This window comes from Nannobrachium achirus, assembly GCF_963921795.1.
Source record: "Nannobrachium achirus genome assembly, chromosome: 4".
Classification (NCBI taxonomy): domain Eukaryota; kingdom Metazoa; phylum Chordata; class Actinopteri; order Myctophiformes; family Myctophidae; genus Nannobrachium; species Nannobrachium achirus.
This window is the reverse complement of record NC_137813.1, coordinates 34,847,410-34,871,123: the sequence shown is the minus strand read 5'-3', so window position 1 is coordinate 34,871,123 and position 23,714 is coordinate 34,847,410. Positions and strand designations below refer to the sequence as shown.

Here is a 23,714-nt window from a genome sequence, read left to right as displayed (position 1 = left end):
GAACCCGTCCCAAACCCTGCCTCTAAACCAAATGTAATTAAATTAAAAACAACTATGAACACATATTTCAAATGGGAGCAAAACATTATCATCTAGTCAGTGAGTTATTTTGCTTACCTCGAAAACCATCCAACCAATTGCCTTCCTATATTGCATGTTTATTTGACACCCCAAGGATGTGCATTGCCAAGCCATTTAATACTGCTTAGTACTACAAAGGCTTGGACTACAAGCTTTATGGAAATAACTTCTATATTTGGCCATATGAATTACATAAAATACAAGTAAACGCAATGGTCACTCACTCCAATATCAAAAGTCAATATATAAAGGGCATTTCCCATTTTTCCAACTATTCCCCAAATTAAACAAACTATGTCATAATTTGTGAGAGCCAGAAACGATCTCTCTCAACCAGAGCTGTGTATGATGTCTCCCTTGCCAATACAAGCACAAGAAGAACAAGGCTTTAGTGATGTGTCCGTCAAAGCCATCAGCTGTGTTGTCCTGCCGAGACCTGTGACATGCATGTCTGCTTTTGACAGCTCCGATCACAGTCATCATAATCATACTGACAGCGTTTTCTCTCAGGATCACAATCAACTTCAGTCGCAAAGTACACCATGTCTATGAATGTGTCTCTGTGATAAACCTCATTTGGGATTTTGGATATTTAACTGGTGGCCCGCAGCTAGTCGTTTGTCATTTGTTCCACGCTGGCTTGTGGCAAGCTGTTCTCAGCAGAGTGAACGTCTCCTCTTCAAGAGTGAAGATAAAGGTTTAATAGGCAAGATCAATAAGAGATCACAGCTTTGCCCTGGATTCACTTTATCAGCCTATTTCATGGAAAAGACAGGTGGTCCTATTCCGCAAGTCTGACTTACTTTAGGCGTACAGACCTTACATTTTTGACGGTTACGTCCATGTCATATTAACAAATATCAATACCGATATTGCAATACCAGTTTACACTATTCCACCTCCTATTGTACTGTACTGTCATGCTGGGTCATGTTTTAGCAGATTTCTAAAACACTGCTTTCTATGGTATTAGGCCCACTGAACATTACACTCGCTTTCAAGGGGGAAGATTTAAAGGTAGGATAAGTGAAGTGTTAAATAGCTCTTTATTATGATGGTACTCATTGATTAGAGTGCTTGTTCAGTAACAGGAGTCTCCATGTCTCTCCAGCGCGTGATTGGAAATGACACCCGAGCTCCAGGGAAACCCCGCCCACCGAAGCTTTTGATTGGCTGAAGCGGAGCTAGGGAGCGCTCCATTGTAGTCGCTTGGACAGGGCGTTTATCGTGGGCTTGCCCAGGCCTTACGGCCTGGGCATAAATATAACGATTGCATTCACCACGGCTTCGTAACTCGCGCCTGCGGCGCTCGGGGGCGAAGAGCAGGACCAAGGTCCGCTGGCCTGCGTGCCGCTTGCAGTGTCGTGGACAATCGAGCGGCTCCGCCTGGAGCTCGGGTGTCATTTCCAATAATGCCTCTCCAGCACTTAAACAGAAATGCATTTTCAGGCGGGGTTACCAATTTGATCCAATCAGGATAGAGCCAGTTAGGATAAGGATTAAGCAAGTGAAATTGTCTTGCTCCCTCCTTGCATGACTGAAGCTAAACAGTCATTGCAAATGGCAAATTATATGTCACTATCACACTTTGAAATAATTCCAAACAGCAGACATTGTCTCCTGTGTAGGTGGAATAACAAGAACGCATAATAGTAGTCAGCACATAATTAATGTGTCATCCTAATCTGCCAATAATGCATTTTTAAGTGAACTTCGTATCTTATATTTTGTAACTGACAACTCATTTGAATTGCCGGCGATGATGCGATAAACCCATGCATCTCTCCTTTAAACTATTATATCTGACCCACCCAATGCTCATTTTGTTGTACTTGGCACAGAATGTGTTTTACAAATCTCAAGTTCTATCTCTGAAAAAAAAAAAGAAAAAGAAAAAAGTCTGGCAAACAGTTGATGATGACTCAACATGGACACTGTCTGTTTAAACGAGGTGAGAAGTCTGGCCTCTTCCTGGTAAATGATGACCAAGTTACAACTCAGTCCAAACACACCGTAACCCTATGTTTGCTTCTACGGCTGACCTTGCATTAAGGTACAGTTTCTCAAGTGTTACCAAGGTGTAGGCCTAGCATCCTGATTATTATTCAACTCTCTGAGTCCCCAACATCCAGTCTCCAGGCATTTATGATGTCTTTTCTCCTTCGTTACACGTAGAGGTGCCATCTGAAGTGAACAATGAAAATCCGTAATTTAGTGATGTAGTCGACGGTCTTGCCCAAACTGACCAGTCAACCACAGCATGCCATCACCAGCTTAAACACAGCTTAAAGCTTTGACATGCAAGCCACGATTACAAGTAACCCAAGAGTAAAGAGGAATGCAAGGTTAAAGCCACAGTAGAAGATGGAACAAATATTCCTATGACCCAGTGTAAAAAGGGTAGCTATAGTACAAATCCTATTTATCTGGGCGAGCAGGCGACAAGTTGATCCACATAATCTTGGGTTTGATGTCCACCTCAGGACTAGTCTGTGCAGCATCTCTCCTCTCAGCCCTCCCTTTCACTGTTCCGTCTTGCTGAAGAGGGACTCAAATAAGAAGTCCCGGGTTTCTTTCTACATGCTTGCTGCACTCTAGCTTCATTCATTACATATAAATGCAGGGTTGGAGTAACTTACAAAACTGGCAACCAGTAAGCCATAATCACACAGTGCAGCAAATAGACAACAGTGAGTCCATTCAAACCCAGTGCTGGTTAGGAACAGTGACTTTGTGCTGCAGCGTAGGTGACGGTACAGCGCATGCAGATTTACCAGAGCCACCAGTGCTGCTTCCATAATGGGAGGGTTAGAGTAAGAGCACACATTACAAGACTGCACTGCAGCAAAATTGCATACCGCGTCATTTGAGACCTATGTTTGTGAGTGTGCACATTTGTGTGTGCGTGTGTGCATACATTTTATTGTTGACACCTCAGCACCATGCGCAGTGGCGGTAACAGCAGTATTAGGTTAGTGCTAGTGCCAATACTGCAGCAGCCTTCAGAGGGAGAAGAGTTAATCCCGAGGCAGAGCGCTTGTCACACAGTGCATTAGACGAGTAATACTGCCAGCTCTGCACATTAGGTTACTGCTAAATGTGCAGGTAAAAGGCTGTGTGCAACTGTGCATGTTTTCTTTTCTTTCTTATTCCATAAAAAAGGAAAAGAAAGTACTATTCAAGCTATCGTTTCTTATGCTTATGCATGCATCTATCTAAACACTCTTATAACAAATAGGAGAAGAGAACATAAGAAGATGAACCTTTACTGGTGCCTGGGGGAAATTCAGGAGTCATAGCAGGAACAGCAGCATCCTTGCCACTCTGGGTAGGGTTGGGCAATATAATCAATATGGCAATACATCGCGATAGTTTATTTGCCAATACTGTATCGATACTTCAGGATATAGTATTGCAATACTTTGAGGAAAATAAAATATATTCCCATGAACCAATGGTAGAAGTCCGGTTCTGACACTCTGCTGCCTCTAGATGTCGCTGTACTATAGTAGCTACTTCCCCTTCCCACGGTTCAGTGAGTGAGGCCTCTCGAGAAAATGGCTGCGAACGACGAAAACAACAACATTAGAGCAGCGCCATCATCTTTTAAAGCTAATATATCGCAATAGTATCGAAATAGTATTGTATTGCAAAGATTCGCAATATATCGTGATACTATTGCATCGTGACCCAAGTATCGTGATACGTATTTCATTGCGAGATTCATGACAATATCCACCCCTAACTCTGGGTTAGTGTTAGTGCTAAATGTGCATTAACAAGTAAGTTAGACTGAGCGAACGTGTGTGTGTGTGTGTGTGTGTGTGTGTGCGCGAGTGTGTGTGTGGTGTATTGGGTGTTGTCTGTCACACATGTGTGGCTGCACTATACAAACACAGACGTACATCCTCTCCGCTAAATGTGTTGAGAAATACTTGGAAAGTGTGTGCATGCATGTGTGCTTGAACGCATGTATGTGGGCAGGTCTGTGTTCTCAGCATACCGTGACACTACAGCCACTGCTGTGACATGGTACCATATAAGTGTGCATTTTACATCCATCCATTTTACATCCTCTAACTCTCTCTCTGCCTTAAGCTGGTGTTATTCGCAAGCCTGTTTCCAATGAAAATATGGAAACGAGGATGGCAAGTATAAAGACAATATGGCACAATGTAATGTCAAAAGTCTGAGTGGAGAGCTACGAGGTAACCTTAAGTGAAGAAATACAAATAAATGCTAGTGAGTGACACACTTATCGCTCTGCCTGTCGATTCACATCCAAATTATACTTTCATGACTGTGAACCAAACTGCAACATCAATTTTGAATTTCTTCAAGCCTAATCCAACGTGTCAGTTGTGACATTTTGGTTGTCACAGACTTAAACAAATGTAATTATAGTTTACAGATCGTTTACAGATAATGGGTGAATAAAACAATCTTTTTTAATACATAACAATGGCGGCCAGCTCGTATCTATACCTGGGTAATCACACACGGCAAATAGAGAAAATAGGCCATCAATCAAGATCACTTGTAGATTGTCTATTTTGCCATTTTTGATTACATGAAAGTGCCAGGTTGAAAGTGTTTAACTTCTATGTGACCCCTGACTTGGTAGTGTGCCACGTCCTGACTCCTAAATGAAATCCTTAGTGTATCTGCCCACGTTCCTGGATTTACAGCCGGCCCATCCACCATTTGGATTTTAAGACCGTCTCTGAAGAGGAAAAACGTGTTCAGAGAACAGCTGCCACAGCCTCCAAGGGGGAGAGGAAAAATAGAGGGCCAAGCAGAGAGGGGAGAAAGCTCATGAGAGGGAGACAGTTTTTTAGGTGTGTGTGTGTGTGTGTGTGTGTGTGTGTGTGTGTGTGTGTGTGTGTGTGTGTGTGTGTGTGTGTGTGTGTGTGTGTGTGTGTGTGTGAGAGAGACGTGTGTGTGAGAGAGACGTGTGTGTGTGTGACGTGTGTGTGTGTGTGTGTGTGTGTGTGTGTGTGTGTGTGTGTGTGTGTGTGTGTGTGTGTGTGTGTGTGTGTGTGTGTGTGTGTGTGTTGTTAGCATGACCACTGCATGTGGGACCTAACAAATGTGCATTGGCACCCGTCTCTCTCAATCCAGGGACGGATGGGGACTAAACTGTGGAGACAGCTGAGCCGGCAACAGAGAAAAACAGTAAATCAAACCCACCATTCTTCCCCCATATCAACAACATATACAAAATGTGACTTGACATTCTGTTCAGTCAGCATGACAGCAGCACGCACGGACTGCCCAACACACAAGCATACGCGCGTATCAAAACACCGCTCTGGTTCCAGTTAAGACCCGCCTGCGGAAGCTAGTGATTGGCTGAACCAGAGGTAGGGAGCGCTCCGTTGTGTTCACCGCATGGAGGTGCCGAAAGTGCCGCTAAGTCGGCTCATGTGACCGTCGCAACGCTCGACACGGTGACTTGCTCGCTAGCGTTCGCTCGCCGGTGTCTCACGTGGCTCATGGTCGCCTGGCTGAGACGGCTCGGTCATCTCCACCGTCCATTGTTGGGACCGGGACGGTGTTTTGATTCACGCCAAGCATACACACACACGCAGACACACACCCCTCGGTTGCTACCTAGCGTCTGCATGTTAACCTCCAAGCTCTCTCTCTCTCTCTCTCACACACACACACATAGGCCCGAGGAACCCAGAAGCACAGAGGAGGACATGTCAGAACACAACGGAGCACAAGAACAGCTCTAACCTCCTCAGGCTGTCTCTCAAGCAGTGCAAACTCATCAGCCCTTATACTAACAGCAGCCTAGTTTGGTAGCTTCACTGTATAAACAGTCAATGCTAATTTCCTTATGCAACTAATACTGTATTACAACCACATTTGACATGTTGTTTGTGCAATGTGCATGTATGGTATGTTTGTAAGCATGTTACCTGAAACTTTTGGAGTTGTCCATATATTACGACACTGCACCAATTTGACACATTTTTACAATCTAGCCATCTGCAGTAGCAAACGCTCTTATCCGGAGTGACTTTCAAGTGCAAGGTCACATAGAATAAGCAACCATGAAACCTAATCAACCAACTACAGGGATGAGTCATTACGAGTTCAGAAACGCGCACATTCCTTTTACATTTTGTACGTCGAGTCTTCTGTGATTGCCTGGGTGAATTTAGTAAACCACATTGATCCTAGCTTCCCTATTCTGGGAAGAACAGTCAGCGAAGTTTGCAGTTAATTGGTTATTTTCAGTGAAGGGATTTAGTGTAGACGGAAAAAAGGAAAGGGGGCCTAGTGTAGAACCCTGGGGTACTCTGGTCTCTGGTCAAGGATATATATAATGGTTTGGAGCAAGGGTCTTCAACAGGGGGTCCTCAGAGTTACTAAAGGGGGTCCTCCAAATCTTTGTGTGATAGAAACCTTTTTTCCTCCTTTTTTATATTAACTACTTGAACCCTAGCGTCCATATTCTGAGAACTTTAGCCAGAAATAGCAGATCTACAAGCTGCGAGGCGTTGTGAGCTTGTAGATCTGCTATTTTCGGCTAAAAAGGAAAAAAGAGCAGACTAAGTACAGAGTGAAAGGTCAAGTTTATTTAAGTATTGACGGTTCAAGTGGTTAAATATCTGAAAACACGAATTGACATGAATCCAAAATACACTGATGACTGTGCTGTCAAACGAGTAAACTATATGCAATCTATGAAAAGGTTGTGGGGGTCCCTGCTTTATCTCTCTCTCAGCTAAGGGGTCCTTGGCCTGAAAACGTTGAAGACCCCTTATATAATGGTTTGGAGGGGTTAGAAGTGGCACGGACCCGCTATGAGCCCCAGATGCCCTGCCAACTCTGATACAGGCCTCAGCTGAGCCACGATACAAACACACCAGCAAAACAAACCGCAAAGCAAACAGCGTGCTGATCACATGCATGCTCACATGCAAGCCAATATGAAAGGCTGAAAAAAAGAGAGAGAAAATAATTCATTATTAATCCCTTCGTTCAAGGTTTTTATTTTTCCTCCCCCACTCAGTTCTGAACTTGCAAGTCAGAACTTGCTCAGAAAAGTTACAAAAGAATTGGCGACACGTTACTCTGACCTTATTCCGCTGTATTAGGTTTGTATATTACCAGTGTGGAAAAACTAGCTCCTGTTGCTCTATAATGGTGTTAATACTCCATGACAAAAAATATATATACCAGTATTTTGATGATGTTCGCCAACGCACAAGGACATTACCGTCGAGTTTTACACTACAGACACATCTGCATCCTTAATAGAAAATAAAAAGTGAACATACAATGGAATGAGGCCACTGTGTAGACATGAACTCACCGGCAGCGCTGCGGGGCAGTACAGCCCCATCATTGTCTATCCTAGAGGAACAACTGTTTGACCGCCTCTCCTCCTCTTCTCCTCCTTATCTCTCTCAACTTCTCTCTCTGACAGTCTCTCCTCCTCCTCCTCCTCCTTCTCTCCGTATGTGCTCAGGGACCATAAGCTGTTGGCCACTTCTCTCCAAGTCTCTCTTGCACACACACACAAACACACTCGTAGACCGCAGACGCATTCAAATTCTCCCTCGTTCACTCGTCTTCCTCCGCCAGCGTCCCAACTTCCACTGCCTCTTCGGTGCTGCTATGTGAGCCTTGTTTCCCCGTCACTCTGCTGTATTTTTTTTCCTTTCCGCTTTCTTCCCCTCCCTCCCTTCACTGCCCCCCCCCCCCCCCCTCAACACCAGGGCCTCTCTGTCTCTCCTCCTCCTGTCAGCTCGAGTCTCTTCTCTTCTCTCGCTCCACGTCTGTCATTCACACGCTCGCGTTACCCGTCCCGGCTACTCCCCTGGCTTCAAGTTCCCTCCCTCTTTCAAAAAACACTTTCCCTCCCTCTCAGCTGCAATCCCTCCTATCCAAACTGTCCCTCCTTCAGATCTATCAGTCTATCCATCTACCAATCAATCTATCCATCCGTCATCCACTGTGGATGGGAGTCAGAAAGCGGTTGATGTTACTGTCTTTGCTGGTTTCTAAGCCACTGTGGAGAAGCGAGAGAGAGAGAAGATGCCTCCTGTCCACACGCAATCGAGGCTGACTGGAACTAACGGACTGCCAACGCTACCCCCGCTACCCCCACTGCACTGCACTGCAGCTTTTTCTTCCTTTTTGATCATTTATTTATTGCGTGGCAGCTTGTCAACTCCAGGAAGAAGCGCTCGGGTATGTAGGTAGGTAGGTAGGCCGGATGGTCGACAGCTAGCTGGCGGGGTTAAGTATTAAGACTCCAACATCAGCGTCTTGCGGCGTGTAGCTGCCATCATGTCACAGATGGAGAACTCTCTTACAACTGAAGGAGAACAAGCTCTTGATTCTTCTGATAACCCCCAACTCGGTGTGAACATAAATCTGATTTACACTGCATTGCGCTGTATTTTATCGGCTCTGGCTCTGGAATTCTCCAACTCCCCAGCCGACAACTGTCTTGTTAGGCTAGGAGTGTGTGTGTGTGTGTGTGTGTGTGTGTGTGTGTGTGTGTGTGTGTGTGTGTGTGTGTGTGTGTGTGTGTGTGTGTGTGCGCGCGCACGCGCGCGCAGGGGGAGGGTTAATTGGGCGAGATGAGAGTGCAGTTCCTCACACTGCATTTTTTTACAGGATGAGTGAGGACGACAACTCTGCGGAAAAAGCTCTGATGCCAAGATTGCAGACATCTGCTGAGCGTGGCTAGAAGAGTGGAGGGAGGGGAAGGGTGCACGGATGGAGGGAAGGGGGGTGGGGGAGAGAATGAGGGAAGGACAGAGAGGTGATGTTAGGTGGTGGGAAAGGGGTTGAAAGCAGGGGCAGTTGTTTGGGGGGGGGGGGGCTGGAGTGGACGGTCAGTGGATGTGAGCGAGAGATAACGGGATAGAGAGATAAAAGGATAAAGGGCTGGGGCGAAAGAAAAAAAGAGCGAGGGATGACGGGATTAGTGTGTAAGTGAGGAGGATGAGAGGATGAATAGCGGATGATCTGGGGATTAAGCGCACAGACTGAACACACTGATAAACACACACACACACAGATGTAGCATGACTACAATCGCGCTGCACACTGCCAGGCAGGCAGACACACACACACACACATGAAGTCAAACAAAGGGCAATTTCCATCCTAGGCACATTCAAACAAAGACCTCTTTTTCTACCAAACAAACACACAAACAAAGATGCTAGACATAATCAATAACCCAGTCATACATATCATATAGTAATGATCCAGGTGTGGTTGCCAAAGAAATGAGATTATTCATGGGGACGGAATCGTCCTCTATTGCAGTGCTTCCCAAACCTTTTAGCCTGTGACCCAAAAGAGAGATTAGACGTTTGCCCAAAAATAGTGAAAACAGCAGATCTACAAGTTCACAACGTGTCATGCTGCCTTGTGAGCTTGTAGATCGCCTATTTTCACTATTTCTTAGACATTCGTTTTCTAATTTATGGAATTTCTTAGATTTTTATTTTATTTGTTAATGAAATTACTTACCGGTAATTCATGAAAATCTTAGCTTTTTTGGGAATGTCTTTTGAACATGTTTTGAAATATTAATGATTAACAACAAAATGTAGTAAAAGATTAAGGACGCATAAATACTGTCTGCGACCCACAAATGGGTCCCGACCCAATGTTTGGGAATGGGAACTAGATAGATACCGTTATTATCCCAAGGGGGAAATTCAGTAACTAGTTCTCTATTGGATTTAAATCCAATACGGCTAAATGGCACCCCGACACAAAGGACACTAAGATAGATAGCCTCTATGACTTGCCTGCGTGTGCGTATCCAACCCTGATGTTCTCTGTGGCCTAAACATTAGGAGGTTGACAGGTACCTGTGTGTGTGTGTGTGTGTGTGTGTGTGTGTGTGTGTGTGTGTGTGTGTGTGTGTGTGTGTGTGTGTGTGTGTGTGTGTGTTTCCCAAACACTGGGTCGGGACCCATTTGTGTTTTTTTGGGTCTCGGGCTAATGTTTGGGAACCACTGTATTGCACTGTGCAGCTAGCTAAGGTGTGTGTGGCAACGGCGACTCGCACACAATCATATATATTGTACACACACACACAGTCCCTGGCTGCATGCAGCAGAGACCCACATGAGCCCACCATCCATAAACATGGTGATATTGACACAGGCAGACCTAGAGGCAGTTCAAACATGCATACATAACACAAGACAGGAACATTACCAAGACAAATGCACTGCAGCGATGAACAAGTCATCCAGCCAGCCAGCCAGCAAGGCTTTCTCCATTTGCATCTTAACCAGCAGCTAACATGCCTGTGACTCCTAATGCACGCTCAAGGGCAGAATACATTTCCAGAGAGACGACTGTTAAATCATTTATGAAACAAATGCAGTGGCGTTACGTGTTGAGTAGAAGGACTGAACCATACACATGTGAGGTTCAAAAGCACTGAGGTTCATCAAGATTCTCTGCATGGCCAGGTATATAGTTCAACAACTATGTGGACCCCTCCGAGGTTTAGACTTTTGTGCGGTCATGTAACTGACACATTTAACAATTTAAGTACAACTTTTCAGTTGTACCTACTACCACATTTAATCTCCATCCCCGCCTCAGGTCTCAATTCTTCCTTTTCTCCGTCAGCATTGGGACAAGACAAAACAAAAACGAAAAAAACTGGAAACAACAAGTCATGGAAGCAAAGCAGGGCAATCGATAATAATCGTTTTTGAACTAAAAAATATACCACTTCTCTGCATCTCTAATGTTCTCTCTCTCTCTCTCTCTCTCTCTTTCTCTCTCTTTCAGCTCCGAGTCTCTCTGCTCTTTAAGCTCTTGCCTCTGCTCTCAATCCCCCCCCCCCCCCCCCCCTCTCTCTTTCTGTATTCCCAAGAAAGGAGAAACTGAAGGCAGAGCAGGATCGGAGGATCAGTGGGAGAGAAGAGAGAGAGGGAAGACAAAAAATTAGAAGACAGAAAAGAGGGATGGGACCTTTTGTGATGTGGAGAGGAACGCACACAGACCAACGTCTCCCTCCTGTGGCACTGCCAGAGAGCTGCACATCTCTGCAGCAACACACACAGGCTGGAAATGGCACGCACGCACGCACGCACGCACGCACACACACACACACACACACACACACACACACACACACACACACACACACACACACACACACACACACACACACACACACACACACACACACACACACACACACACACACACACACACACACACACACACACACACACACACACACAGCTGGTCTGAGAACCTCTCTATAGCACTGCTGCTTGGAGGTAGATAAGAGAAGCATCAGCCACCCCACCGCTACATTGCACACATAAGGTTCTCATTACGCAGAGCGACACGCAAGGAGAGAGACACTTGGAATGAGAAAGAAAGAAAACGAGAGAAACAGAGAGAGAGAGAGAGAGAGAGAGAGAGAAAATGAGAGTGCTGGGGAGGGGACAGGGAGGGTGCAGAAAGTGAGAGAGGAGACGAAAGAGGCACTTTTATGAAAGGTTTGGCGTACGCCGTACAGAGAGTGCAACGCTGTGATTGGACAAGGTGTTCACATAATTTCACTTCTCCTCACGATGGGGGTCAAGCCTTTGAAACCCAAGATCAATCACTGGCACTTCCTCTTTTATCAATCTCCCTAACAGGCCTCATTTATCAGCTACCGAAGGCTGCAGCATGGAGGGGGGCTCTTACAGCACTTAATAATGGTCACTGTAATGATGTTGTAGTACAACAACACACAGAGCCCACACTGCCATAGCGGGAGCAGTCATAAGGCGACGGCCAACTACAACAGCAGAGGAAAAACACCAAAATGAACGGGTTTACTCTAAAGAGGGTTTATTGACAAAATGCTAAACATCTATTTAGGTGTATTTTAATGCGTGATGGCAATATTGCCCAACATCGTTTCATTGATCAAGGAAGGACTTAAATGATCTATAATCCTTTAAAAAGAAAAAGCTCTTTCTTTGAGGGGTTTTGTGGGTCATGAAGCACTCAAAGTGCTGGACAGTTTAATGTCAGTTTGCTCGCCAGACACAGTCAAGCATGTCTCAAGTCATTCCTGTATTGCATTACGTTTACATTTCTTTTCATATAGGATTGTGAGCAGTAACTAATCTCTTACCTGACTGAGAGCCGGGTATCCATGGAAACCAGGGTTTAAAGGCTCATTGTTCTGCAAAAGACAAGGACAGAGGGAGAGAGAGAAAAGAGTGTAAATGCATAAAATGACAGGATGCAACGTGACAAGTTCACAACTTTTTCGTTACAGATCAGCTGCAATGTTGTGTTCTTGGCTACCACGGCGTCAACATTAATCCCCAAAGCCTTAACAAGAGAGCAATGCAGAGAGAGAAGGACCCGACTGTGTGACAATGAGCAGTGAGGAGGAGACACGGCATCTTCATTTCAGTTATTTATTGGCTGTTTTTATTCTGGGGAGGAAAACAAAACTAAAACAATATAACAATCCCACACAATGCTTAAAATAATGCCGAGGAAGGGAACCAAGTTCACTGATAATATACGTTGCCCACAAGATGGAACGGTGAGGATAACGGTAACGCGTCTCTGGACAGGCGCGTGCCTGGCTAGCGCCATGACTGATGAGCACCTCCTAGTCCTCGCCCTTCCCCCTCCCGCCATAACCAGCCAGACTACTAATCGCACCCCATACACAGAGAGCCAACCCTCCCCACCCCTGCCCCAGAAACCAGTGTTGTGGTTAATTGCTCCATAATTACTTTTAATTAGATTATTTCTGCCCCCCCCTCCCTCCCTCCCTCCCTCCCCTCTCCCTCTTTTCTTTTCTTCTCCTCTCCCTCCCTATCATTTTCCTCCAGTAGAAGAGTCATTGTTTGCCACAGAGCTCAGTAAGGAGAAGGGATGGAGAGAGAAAGAGAGGGCACTAGAACAATGGGAAAAGTTAACCAAACGATATTTTGACAGCAGTGAGGGAGATGACACCAGCCTGCTGGCACGCCATGCAGAGAAAACAGGACTGCATATAGGGAGGCTCAGGACTATATCCACTATCACACGAGGGGAGGGGAGGGGAGGGGAGGGGGGTTCTGGAGAGAGCAGATGGAGACGTGCGGAGGAGAGGCAGGCAGTGGACGAGGGAGGTGTTCCACTGCTTTTGATGTTCGAGACTGGGGAGGTTTTTTCCTTTTCTTGACATAACTTTTCAAAGCGCTGTGAAGCCACTCAGCCTCCGGTACACGCGCGGGCACACACCCACCCACACACACAAACACAGACAGTGTGTGTGTGTGTGTTTGGGTGAATGCTGGATTGAAGAGGAGGTCTGCGCTGCCTTCTGAACAGAGTCAACAGAGTTAACCTCCTGGACCTGACCTCTGGCTGCCTGCTTGGCGGCTGCCCGGGACCACTTCCTGCTTTCGTTCGCCCCCTCCCATCCAATCAAGAGGAAGTGGCTCTGAGGAAGGAAGCCCTAGATTTGACCTGACTGACACACAGACCACTTGTACAGGTGACTGTAGAGAGCAGGTTTAGAAAGGCATATGTGGTACAAGTCATTTCTAACAACTTAGAACCTCTAGTCTTAGTGAAACAGACCTGAACTGCAACTGTACTTGGACCATTTTCTTCCCGTTTACACCAAAATCTCTTTGCCAAAAATAGCAGATCTACAAGTCAAAACACACCGCAGTGTGAGCTTGTAGATCTGCCGTTTTGTCCCGAGAATAGGAATGCTGGGGTTCTGTTCAAGTGCTTAAGACTAGCCCTTTGTGGAACTACGGGATAAGCCCCAAAAACAGATGTGAAGAGTAGACGCCAGAGTAGACAGCTGGATGAAGAGGGGCGACTAGACAGAGCAAGAGGGGACACGGAAGGAAGGATGGAATGGCGGGTATGAGGTCACTAACGAGAAGAGAAGAGAAAGACAACATTGGCGTAACGTAAAGAAGAAAGAAAAGTGCAGACCGTTTTCCTTTGACAAATACAGACTATGTCTGACTTTTGATGCATGGTCAATAAATGTGGTGACACTGTATGTGTGTACATCTATGTGTGTGTGTGTGTGTGTGTGTGTGTGTGTGTGTGTGTGTGTGTGTGTGTGTGTGTGTGTTATTATATGCCCTGAGATTCAGTCCCCGTTCTCCCGCCTGAAACAGCCCTCTCTTTGTCTTCCCCCACTCCACTTCCTGTTTCATCTGGAACCAATTTCCCCCTCGTGCCTCGTCTCCAGGGGGAGCGCTCTCCTCTGCGTGCATTTTACAGGGGGAATGGAGGAGGCTATATTCAGCAACACGCCGACTGGGTGAAATGTACTGGTGGTGCTCATCATGGAACAGATGGAAATGGAGTATAATGAACCGCTAGGAGAAGCCTCCTGAATCTACAATGCCTTTGGCAATGTCAGCCAGAATGAGAAAGCTCTTTAAATATGCCAGAGCTCAGACAGGTTAGCCGTCAACTGCAAACTCTCTGCTCTGCACCTCAAAGAAGACGACCAACTCCATAGTGATTTCAGAACATAATAAGCTTGAGCATGTTTTCCGATGATACGTGACGAAAAAAACAAAAACAGGCACTAATGAGTGTGACATTAAACTGAAAGAGCACGATTCTGCTCCATTGTACTCCAAAAAAGCATTGTTCTTTAGAACTTGTTTTTAAAATAAGAGTCAAGTGTCTAAGTGAGAATGACATTAGTGCATTTGAACCTAAACACCACCAAATTTATCCCCAACTCAAAGAAATGATAGGGTGAAACACTATAATTTCTGTACAGTATAGTAGGAGAGTCGGTGTGGTAAGAGAAAGAGAGCCAGACAGAAAGAGAGAAGGGAGGAGTTCAGAAGAACAGGAGGAGGGAGAAGGGAAGAATTTAGCAACATCTGGAATCAATCTGTCTAGAAGGAGGGGAGTGGAGGGAAGGCCAGGGTGGACGAATGGGGGATGGAAGGAAAGAGCAGAGAAGAAAAGAAAAGAACAACAGACAACGATGAAAATAAGGACAGAGTGAGAGACACAGGAGGAGGAATGTGTGTGTTTGTGTGGGGGGGATTAAGAAAAGACAAAAGCAAAGAACGAAGAACAAGGAATGAAAATGCACGGCATTAGAAGACAGAGATCAGCAACCAAATGGACACACAATGAGTCATAAGAGAAGAATGCCATGTGACTTATATTTTCTTAAGGGGCCGTGGGGGATGGGAGCAGAATCTGATACCTACTTTTCAAAACACTCAAGTTGATTCACACCAACTCAACAGAAATGCATAAAGGCACACACACACAGTGTCTTTGTCATATGGTGCTATAGTTGAATATAAACAGTACAACACGTCTGTCTGCATTTTAAGTATACATTTCTGCACCCACACTTACAGTATATCATCTATGCATTTCCCAAACGCAGAGCTCTAACCTACGTCAGGGCAGATACACTCGGAGGCCGGAGCGCTGTGCTGCGTTTTCATGCTGTAATTTAACATGTTTCTATTGACTTAATTCCATACATTTAGTATGTGGGGTTGGCCAGGGACCAGGGTCTAGTCGCCTTTGAAGAGACTGGCTGTTTGGCTGGCTGCTTGTTGGGGGGGGGGGGGGGGGGGGGCTGCACTAACAGAGTTACACAAATGCATACACAAAAACTAGTTTTATGCACGCCATACTAAAAGGGCGTCTCTCCGTTTATTTATTCTCTCTCTCTCTCTCTCTCTCTCTCTCTCTCTCTCTCCCTCTCTCTCCATTTCGCTATTTTAGGAAAAGCAAAGAAGTTGGTGTAGATGTGAGGGGGGCTTCAGAGAGGGAAGGCAGAATGACATGAGGTCAACAGATGGTGAGAGGGGAGGGGTAATGTTGGGGAGTGGGGGTACTGGTCGGGGGTGGCCTATATGGTGTGGACGAAAAGAGTGTCTGAGAGAACCAAAAGGGTGAGCAGGATGGAGGAGTGACATTTCACTCGCTCTCCACTCCACGTTTCTGCTTGTGTGTGCGTGTGCGTGTGTGTGTGTGTGTGTTGTGTGTTGAGATTGGAGTACATGTGACAGTTTGGGGCCAGCCTTGGGGCGGAGCAGGGCAAGAGACATGGGTCAAGGGGATGACAAGATGACAACACGGCGGGCCGTGTATGCAGGGGACCCCGTGTCATGTTGAAGAGGCAAGACCTGGGTCTGATTAAAGAGAGATACTAGAGAGATACTAGAGCCTGACAGTCAGATAGACTGGCTGAATGAGAGGAGAAAAGTTTAGCAACTTCTCCAGGAGAACTTTAAGCTTATCACTGCCGGTTCAAAAGGTCAAGGGTGACTCTGCTGCGTTCCAGCTCAAAGTTCACCTACACTACAATCATTAAACAGCAGCAGAAAACGTGGTGGGATGGTGTACATACCAGCCTTCTACAACACACGCACGCACACGCGCGCGCACACGCACACGCACACGCACACACACACACACACACACACACACACACCTCAACAACCTGGCCATAGACCTTAGTCTCCATTTAAAAGGTACTTCTTCTGATAATTATTTAGCTAAAGAACAACTACAGGCTAAAGATAAAGATCTCCGGCAAGAGCGCTAGTAAGGTGTATAGTCCTACCAGGCTTTATTTAAGCTTCTTAGCAATGGCATTACAAAGGATTTTCACAGTTTTAGCAGTCTGTTAACAGCTTAGTCAGCCAAATACATCAGATTATTCTTAATAAATTAGTTAAAAAAACAAAAAACGGTGAGATTATAATTGAGGATTAATAGATTATAATCTCTTCTAGCCCAGACTGCTAATACAACATAAATTTCTCATTTGAGTGAAGAGCTGAACAGAGCTGGGTATTATTATTATCTTTCTACAATACTTGGGATTCTATACCAATACCTTACTTGGTTGAGTGAAAAAATAAATAAAGTTCTACAATAACCCATCCCCTCCCCGTTTAACAAAATAAGCTTCTCAAATTCTTCACTGTTGAATATAATCTCACACTCGCACCTCCATTGTATAATAAAATACAGGATATATAGGGCAACAAAATATTTAAACCAAGCAGTATCTGGTAAGTATTTTAATATTTTAATTAAGCAGTATCTGGTAAGGAGATGTCAGCCTGTCAAGTACATAAAATTGCCACCAAATGCGTGGCCATTTACTGATACTCAGTGATACAGATGCGATTGTGTCCTTGCTCAAACTATAGAGCTGCGATACACAGCTATAGAACTGAAAATGTTAAGTACTCTCTCAGGGTGGCTGAATGTTAAAATGTAATACGATTTAAGAAATGTTTAATAACTACAAGATTTAAAATGAGATCAATTCCACCAGTGAAAATGAGAGTCTGTGTGCAAATCCTTGGGGGTTCAAAAATAGAGATTCAAACACTGTGTCAAGAAAACATTTTTTTCAAATGCTTTGAGGCTGAAATTAAGGTTTAGGCACCAACCACATTTAAATTTAATTTATTTTTAAGGCCTGGAAACCACAAAATACAACTTAAGTCGTTTCAGAACCTGCAGGCACCCTGTCTGGCAGTGCAGAAGCAAGCATGGAACCAACCATTGGTTGTGAATGCAACGCAATCCAAAACTAGAAACGTATTGTGTACTGGTTATGTCCTATCTGGATGATCTGTCCGCTCGCATCATTATCCCCTCCCTCACATGCCCCCCCTCCTCTTGCTCCAGGCCGTTAAAGCGATCAGTCTGGTTAATGCCCTCTCCTAAATGAGCTTTGATCTCGTTAGCGCGACACAAAGCCTCTTTACTGCCAACGATAGGACAAATCGGCTCTCCGAGAGAGAGAGAGAGAGAGGGGAAAGAGAAGGGAGAGAGAGAGACGGAGAAAGGCGAGAGTTCTTTCTCTGTTGCACTGCATCGGAGAGTGGACCACTGCCTGGATTGGAGGGGTGGCATCGATATTGCCAACAGAGTGGGGGGGGGGGGGGGGGGGTGTGAAAGAAAGGGAGATGAGAGTGAGAGATGAGAAATGAGGAGGAAAACACACACATGCGAGTCAGCATCTCGAGATTAAAGCAGGGCCACAGTGGCGGGGCTAAAGTATGCAATATACATTAAAGGGCCTACACCATGAATTTTCATTTTTCCAATTTTTATGTATTTTCTTGGTGTCCCACCAGCAACTTCTATCCTCACAAAGTCCTATTTCTGACCATTGTGTCTTTCTCAGTTTATGGGCAGATCTATGTTAGCATGTCTCAGAACGGTCCTGATTGTGAAATGTCAGATTTGTGATGTCACAAGGCCTGAGAAGGAGGCAGGAGGAGCTGGGAGAGGGTTGGGGAGGGGTGGGCAGGCCTGAGAAGGAGGCAGGAGGAGCTGGGAGAGGGTTGGGGAGGGGTGGGCAGGCCTGCTGAGCAGGAGGTGGGGAGGAGTATGGGGCCAAATCTGGCTCAATAGCGCAGTCCTCCCACTCAGGACAAGGTGGTACTGCAGCTGAAAATGCTCTGAAAGCCAGGCAGAAATGACAGGGGCTCTGTATTCAGGAGTGGTAATTTAGCCTCAAACCTTTTCAAAAACGTTTTTGGGACACAAAAAGTGTTATATAAATTATTTTTAAATGCATGGTGTAGGACCTTTAAGAGAGATTTGAGTGGTGCGAGTCAGAGTGACAGGGAGGGAGATGGGAGTAAAAGATGACAGAGAGAGATGGGACATCAGAGAGAGAGAGAGAGTGATAGGGGGAGGGGCGATGCGCCTCACTGGCACACTGAGTGCCTGTGAACCAGGAGTCAATTAGCAATCTGGAAATATGCCGTCGGGTAGGAGGGGAGGGGGTGTTTAGAGGACAGCTATATGGATGGGGGGGGGGGGGGGGGTGTATGAAGCATAGCGTGTAGGGAAAGGAGGGCAGGGGGAGGAGGTCAGACACAATAGAAGTGAGGATGGAGGAAGAAGGGACTGCAGTCTGTCCTGCACTCTCATTTATTATTACAGCCCCTGATTTACAGTCAACAGGGTAGGTCGGATCCCCTCCACCTTGTATCTCTGGCTCTCAATATGAACACTATGGTAATAACATAGAAGAGCAGTTCAAACCCCCCCCCCCCCCCCCCAGCATGATTGACAGTCCTTCTCAAAGCCTGAGTTGCATATCTCCCACCCGCCCTCCCCCAATGTAATTTAATTTACCCTACGCATAAAGTACCACTTCATGTACCATTCTCATGCGTAACCTATTCTCTCTCAACATCTCTCATTCTGTAGTTCAACAATCTGCCCGTTTGTCCATCCATCCATCAATTCTCTTTCAAGTCTTTGCTGTGTTCTCTCCCTTTCCTTTTTTCTGCTTTTAATTCTGCCCCCATGTCCAGCAGTCCCCCTACCACTCCCATTTGCTTTCTACCTCCTATCAAGCTCTCATCTCCCTTACTCCCGACATCAATCCCCTTTTCCTCTTCTTTCACCCCTCATCCCTCCTTCCTTCCCACCACCAATCCATTCTTCCGCCCTCCCTCCAATCCATGTGTGCTTTTCTACGGTGACCTATGGTGCCCTGCAATCGATACAGCTGATCTCTCATGAGAGTCCCCCTAATGCAGCACTGCTCATTGTCACATCATCTGCGCCACCAGCGAGCATAACCTTTCCCCATCATCATGAACAGTAGCCATCCTGCTGTGAGGCTGGCCAAACACTGTGGCATTACGCTGGCCCTATTTGTCATTGCACTAGGTCATCTGTGTGGCCATTACGGCCAACTGAAGTATTTTACTCGTTCCAAGGGATTCAATTACCCGCAGATGACCCGGAACCATGTCAGCCTGCCCTCTGACTAAAACACTGGATGTCAGCTAAAATATCCTCCTGTGCTCTATTGGATTAGGGATACTTCAATGTGTGTGCAGGCCAGGGGTGGCGTCTGGCGTGTTACTGTGCGAGACAGAGAAATCTAGAGGGAGAGAGATCAGAGAGCGAGGCATAGCTTATATCCATATAATGCACTGGTTTACTGTAATACACACACATTTGCCCAGCAGGGAGGTGAGCGACAGCCGCTCCTTTGCTGCCTCAGCAGTCCAGTCATAAGAGAGGGAGACCCTATCAGGAGGCCCCCCAAGCCCCCTTCCTCCTCCAGGCTACACCAAAAGGCTGTTCTTTGTCTTTCCCTGTGACCCCTCCCCCAATGCCTGTCTGCATCTCTCCTCTTTTAACACCTAGTGACAATCACAGAGTGAGAGTGGGGGTGGTGGGCAGGAGAGAAATGAATGCCACATACAGTCTGACTCTGTAGTATTGGATTTTATATGGTGCATGGTGGCAAATGATCAACATGAGTCAGACTAATTGTATCTGTGCATCAAAAAAATATATATATATTGAATGGCTTACTGTCTGTGTGTGATGGTGTGGTGTGTTTTCCACAATAAGCGGGATATGATGAATGGGTCTGATCTCTGCTGTGCTGCTGTCTGTCATTGCAGCGATGCCTGTATCACATTACCTTTGTCTCGCCTGGAATGAATGGTCATGCTCTCTCGCCATGCAGTGCCACGGGCATGACCACAAGGATTTCAACATTTTACACTCACTATCAGTCTGTTTACCTGGGTTAACTGTTAAACATTACACCGGCACAGAGGTTTCCTATTTGCTGCAATGATGCATGATAATGTTGTTGATGAGAGAAACGGCCCGTCAAAACATCACCATGCCCCACTGATGCTCTTGAAACAAAAGCTTTTGGAGGAGGGGGAACATGGGACTCTGCTACAATATTGCAAGCAAACGTTAACGTGGAGATGAAATACGCATAGCAATAGCACACAACGACGAATAGATATTCAATGTGTTTACACTTTTATCCATACCTGTCCAATTTCACCGACAACACCTTCGGTCCCGTCTATCCGTGGCCGCTTGCACTCCGCCCCGGCCAGGTCGATCAGAGCTGCCGCCGTTTGAGGGTCTGGCTCTGGGTCTCCTCGTTTCATCCCTCGGACTGTCGCCGGACCTCCGGTCGCGATCGTGTGGGGTCCGGTGGTTGCTGTATCAATGTCTATTTCCCGATCCATTATTCCCCGAGTAACGGGTAGCATGATGGATGCAACGTCGGTCGACATTAACATTGGACGGCAGACAGTCTCCACTCGAAAAGTCCCTTATTTTGTATTCTCACCTTTCCCCCGTTCTCTTGTCAGTCCCGGGCTCAAAAAACACAATGAAAACGTGCAAATTATATTGTACTGATCTTTAACAAATGTATCAATACAAGTCGCGTGCAACGTTTGTTGTTTAACTTAACGTTCGCTATTCAAGACAAGACAGAACGTCATGGCCGTGAGAGGCTGCTCCACAAAACACGCTGAAATATGGCTTATTTTTTTGGGGAAAATAAAAGAAACGTGTGGCTGTATCAATGACGAGCACAACGTCCAAATCTTGGGTGCCTGACAAGCTAATTAGCCAGCTATCGTTAGCTAGCCCGCTAGCAACACATTCCGCTAGCCCTCTTATAAATGTGGCTCGGCTCCGCGAGCACACTGCCAATAATAGAAAATGTTGGGAATGAGAAACGGGCTCAGCGCTCCTTGGCGTCGGGTTCCAGTCTATCCTTCCCTGTTCCTCCGCTGCAGTTTTCTTTGCATTCAATCTCTGGTGTTCTTACCACCCGTCTCTCTTGGATTTAGCTCCTTCTTCTTCTTATCGCCGTCCTTTCCCTCCTCGCTGTGTGTTGTATGGATCTGTCTTGGCGTTGTGTACCTCTGGCTGGCTGGCTGGCGGAGAACACGGTTTCCTCTAGTCTACGTCCCAGTCAGTGTAGCGTGGAAAGGCCTGGACGCACCGATCTGCGGTCAGATTTGCCTACAGTTGCCACACGCACACATCGAGTACAGAGGAGTGAAATGAACTGGCCCAGGGTCTGCGTTTCCTTTCCTCTGTCTCTCTGCCCATGGTCTCTACCCCGGACCCTCCTCTCTTTCTCACACGCCCCCCATGCTCCTACTGTACCACTACCTTCCATCAGATCAGTGGTTTTCAGCCTTTTCATATCAAATCAAGGTCCAATATTTAAATTTATTCGGCATTGATTCGTGGACCACCATTTGAGATTTTAGCCTCTCAGACCCAAAACGTAGTTTGTTATCGTTGGATAAGATTTTTTCCACGACAGGCAATGTTGAACTCAATGTTATATGAGATACTTAAATGGTTTCCCGTGTAGGCCTAAATAAGCCGAAAGCCTTACTGGGATCTCCTTTTAGGTGACCGTGTACCAGTGAACTCTGAACTGTACTGTCATAAAACTACCTTTTTCTATGCAAACTTCTAATAAAGTCTTCAATCAATTAATCAATTCCATGCTGTAGGCCTATTGAATTTGATGAGGTCTACGGTACCTACGATAGGAGAGGCAAGAGGCAAATGTTGATCAAAATAACAATTCTTCTAAATTCTATAGACTTCTTGTAAATGAAGTAATGCAGTCGTTTGACAATAATTTAACTCTTGAGACTGAGAGTGTAAAATGAAACCAAATGTACAGGTTTCATGGGCTATATGGAGCAGAAATTGTGGAAAACGTGGAAAGAAGATTATAATTAAACTCATAGACTACGCACTAGGCTACTACTCATTATAAAACCCATTTGCAACCACAAATACCGTGAACGGGAATAATAAACAGCTGATAACGCAGAGGGAAGGGTCTGAGGTGGGGGTCCTTTTTTGGGAGGGGAGGGGGGGGGGCACTACAGTATGGTCATGTTTCTAATGACATTGCGACCCCTGGTGGATAGTAAAGTGCAGGACACTCCGCTGAGTCTCATCTTGAGTAGACCTAAACATTTCAAAAGTAATGCCAATCAGATCAGCATACTTTGGCACTGTTTAAAAGTTGCAACACAACAGTAGTAGTCTAGTACATGACAGTTTACACACACACACACACACACACACACACACACACACACACACACACACACACACACACACACACACTGTGTCTCTGTGTGATAACACAAATTTTTCACTTCAGCTTGGCTGCGTCTCAAAAGATTACTGCCACTTTAGGCTGGCTGCCAGTGTGTGTGTGTGTGTGTGTGTGTGTGTGTGTGTGTGTGTGTGTGTGTGTGTGTGTGTGTGTGTGTGTGTGTGTGTGTGTGTGTGTGTGTGTGTGTGTGTGTGTGTGCGTGCGTGTGTGCCTGAGTGTGAGTCACTCTATCAAAACCCAGTGTGCATCCTGTTACCTGGCTGCCACCCACTGAACCTGCAATGACAGGCCAACATGCCTGTTTCACTGACATGAGAGCACACAACAGCTATGCTGCCTGTTAAAATGGACACAACTCTCATGGGTCATGGAATATATTGATTACTGTAAGAGCCAATAATCCATTTATATCTGGCTGGGAGGAACAGGGGTGAAAATGCATGTCATGTAATCACTGTAAAGCTAATACTATACAGTATGTTGTTGAGTATAAACATTAAAAATCATGAAATAATATGTTGAACTGCTGGAGCAGGGGATAGTGCCATCTTTATTTAAAAAAAAACAGTAGCCTACAAGGTTTATAAAATAATGTGGTCTGAGATCTGAATAATCTATTGATGTTTTTAAGTGCAAGGTTTAGTGTGATCTTCAAATACTGTATGTTTTTGAACTTGCTCAA

General features: G+C 45.7%; 1 protein-coding gene across 1 annotated transcript in view; it reads right to left on the bottom strand.

Moving 5' to 3' along the window:
- Positions 1-21,781, bottom strand: part of LOC308284147 (RNA binding protein fox-1 homolog 2-like) — a 61,962-nt gene extending 40,181 nt beyond the window's left edge. Inside the window, exons 1-2 of the mRNA XM_080724696.1 lie at positions 20,910-21,781; positions 12,230-12,280 (exon numbers count right to left, since the gene is read on the bottom strand). Coding sequence (XP_080580822.1) covers positions 12,230-12,280; positions 20,910-21,167 — 309 coding nt within the window. The 5' untranslated portion in view covers positions 21,168-21,781. The remainder of the gene's footprint in view (positions 1-12,229; positions 12,281-20,909) is intronic.
- Between the last annotated feature and the right edge of the window lie 1,933 nt (positions 21,782-23,714).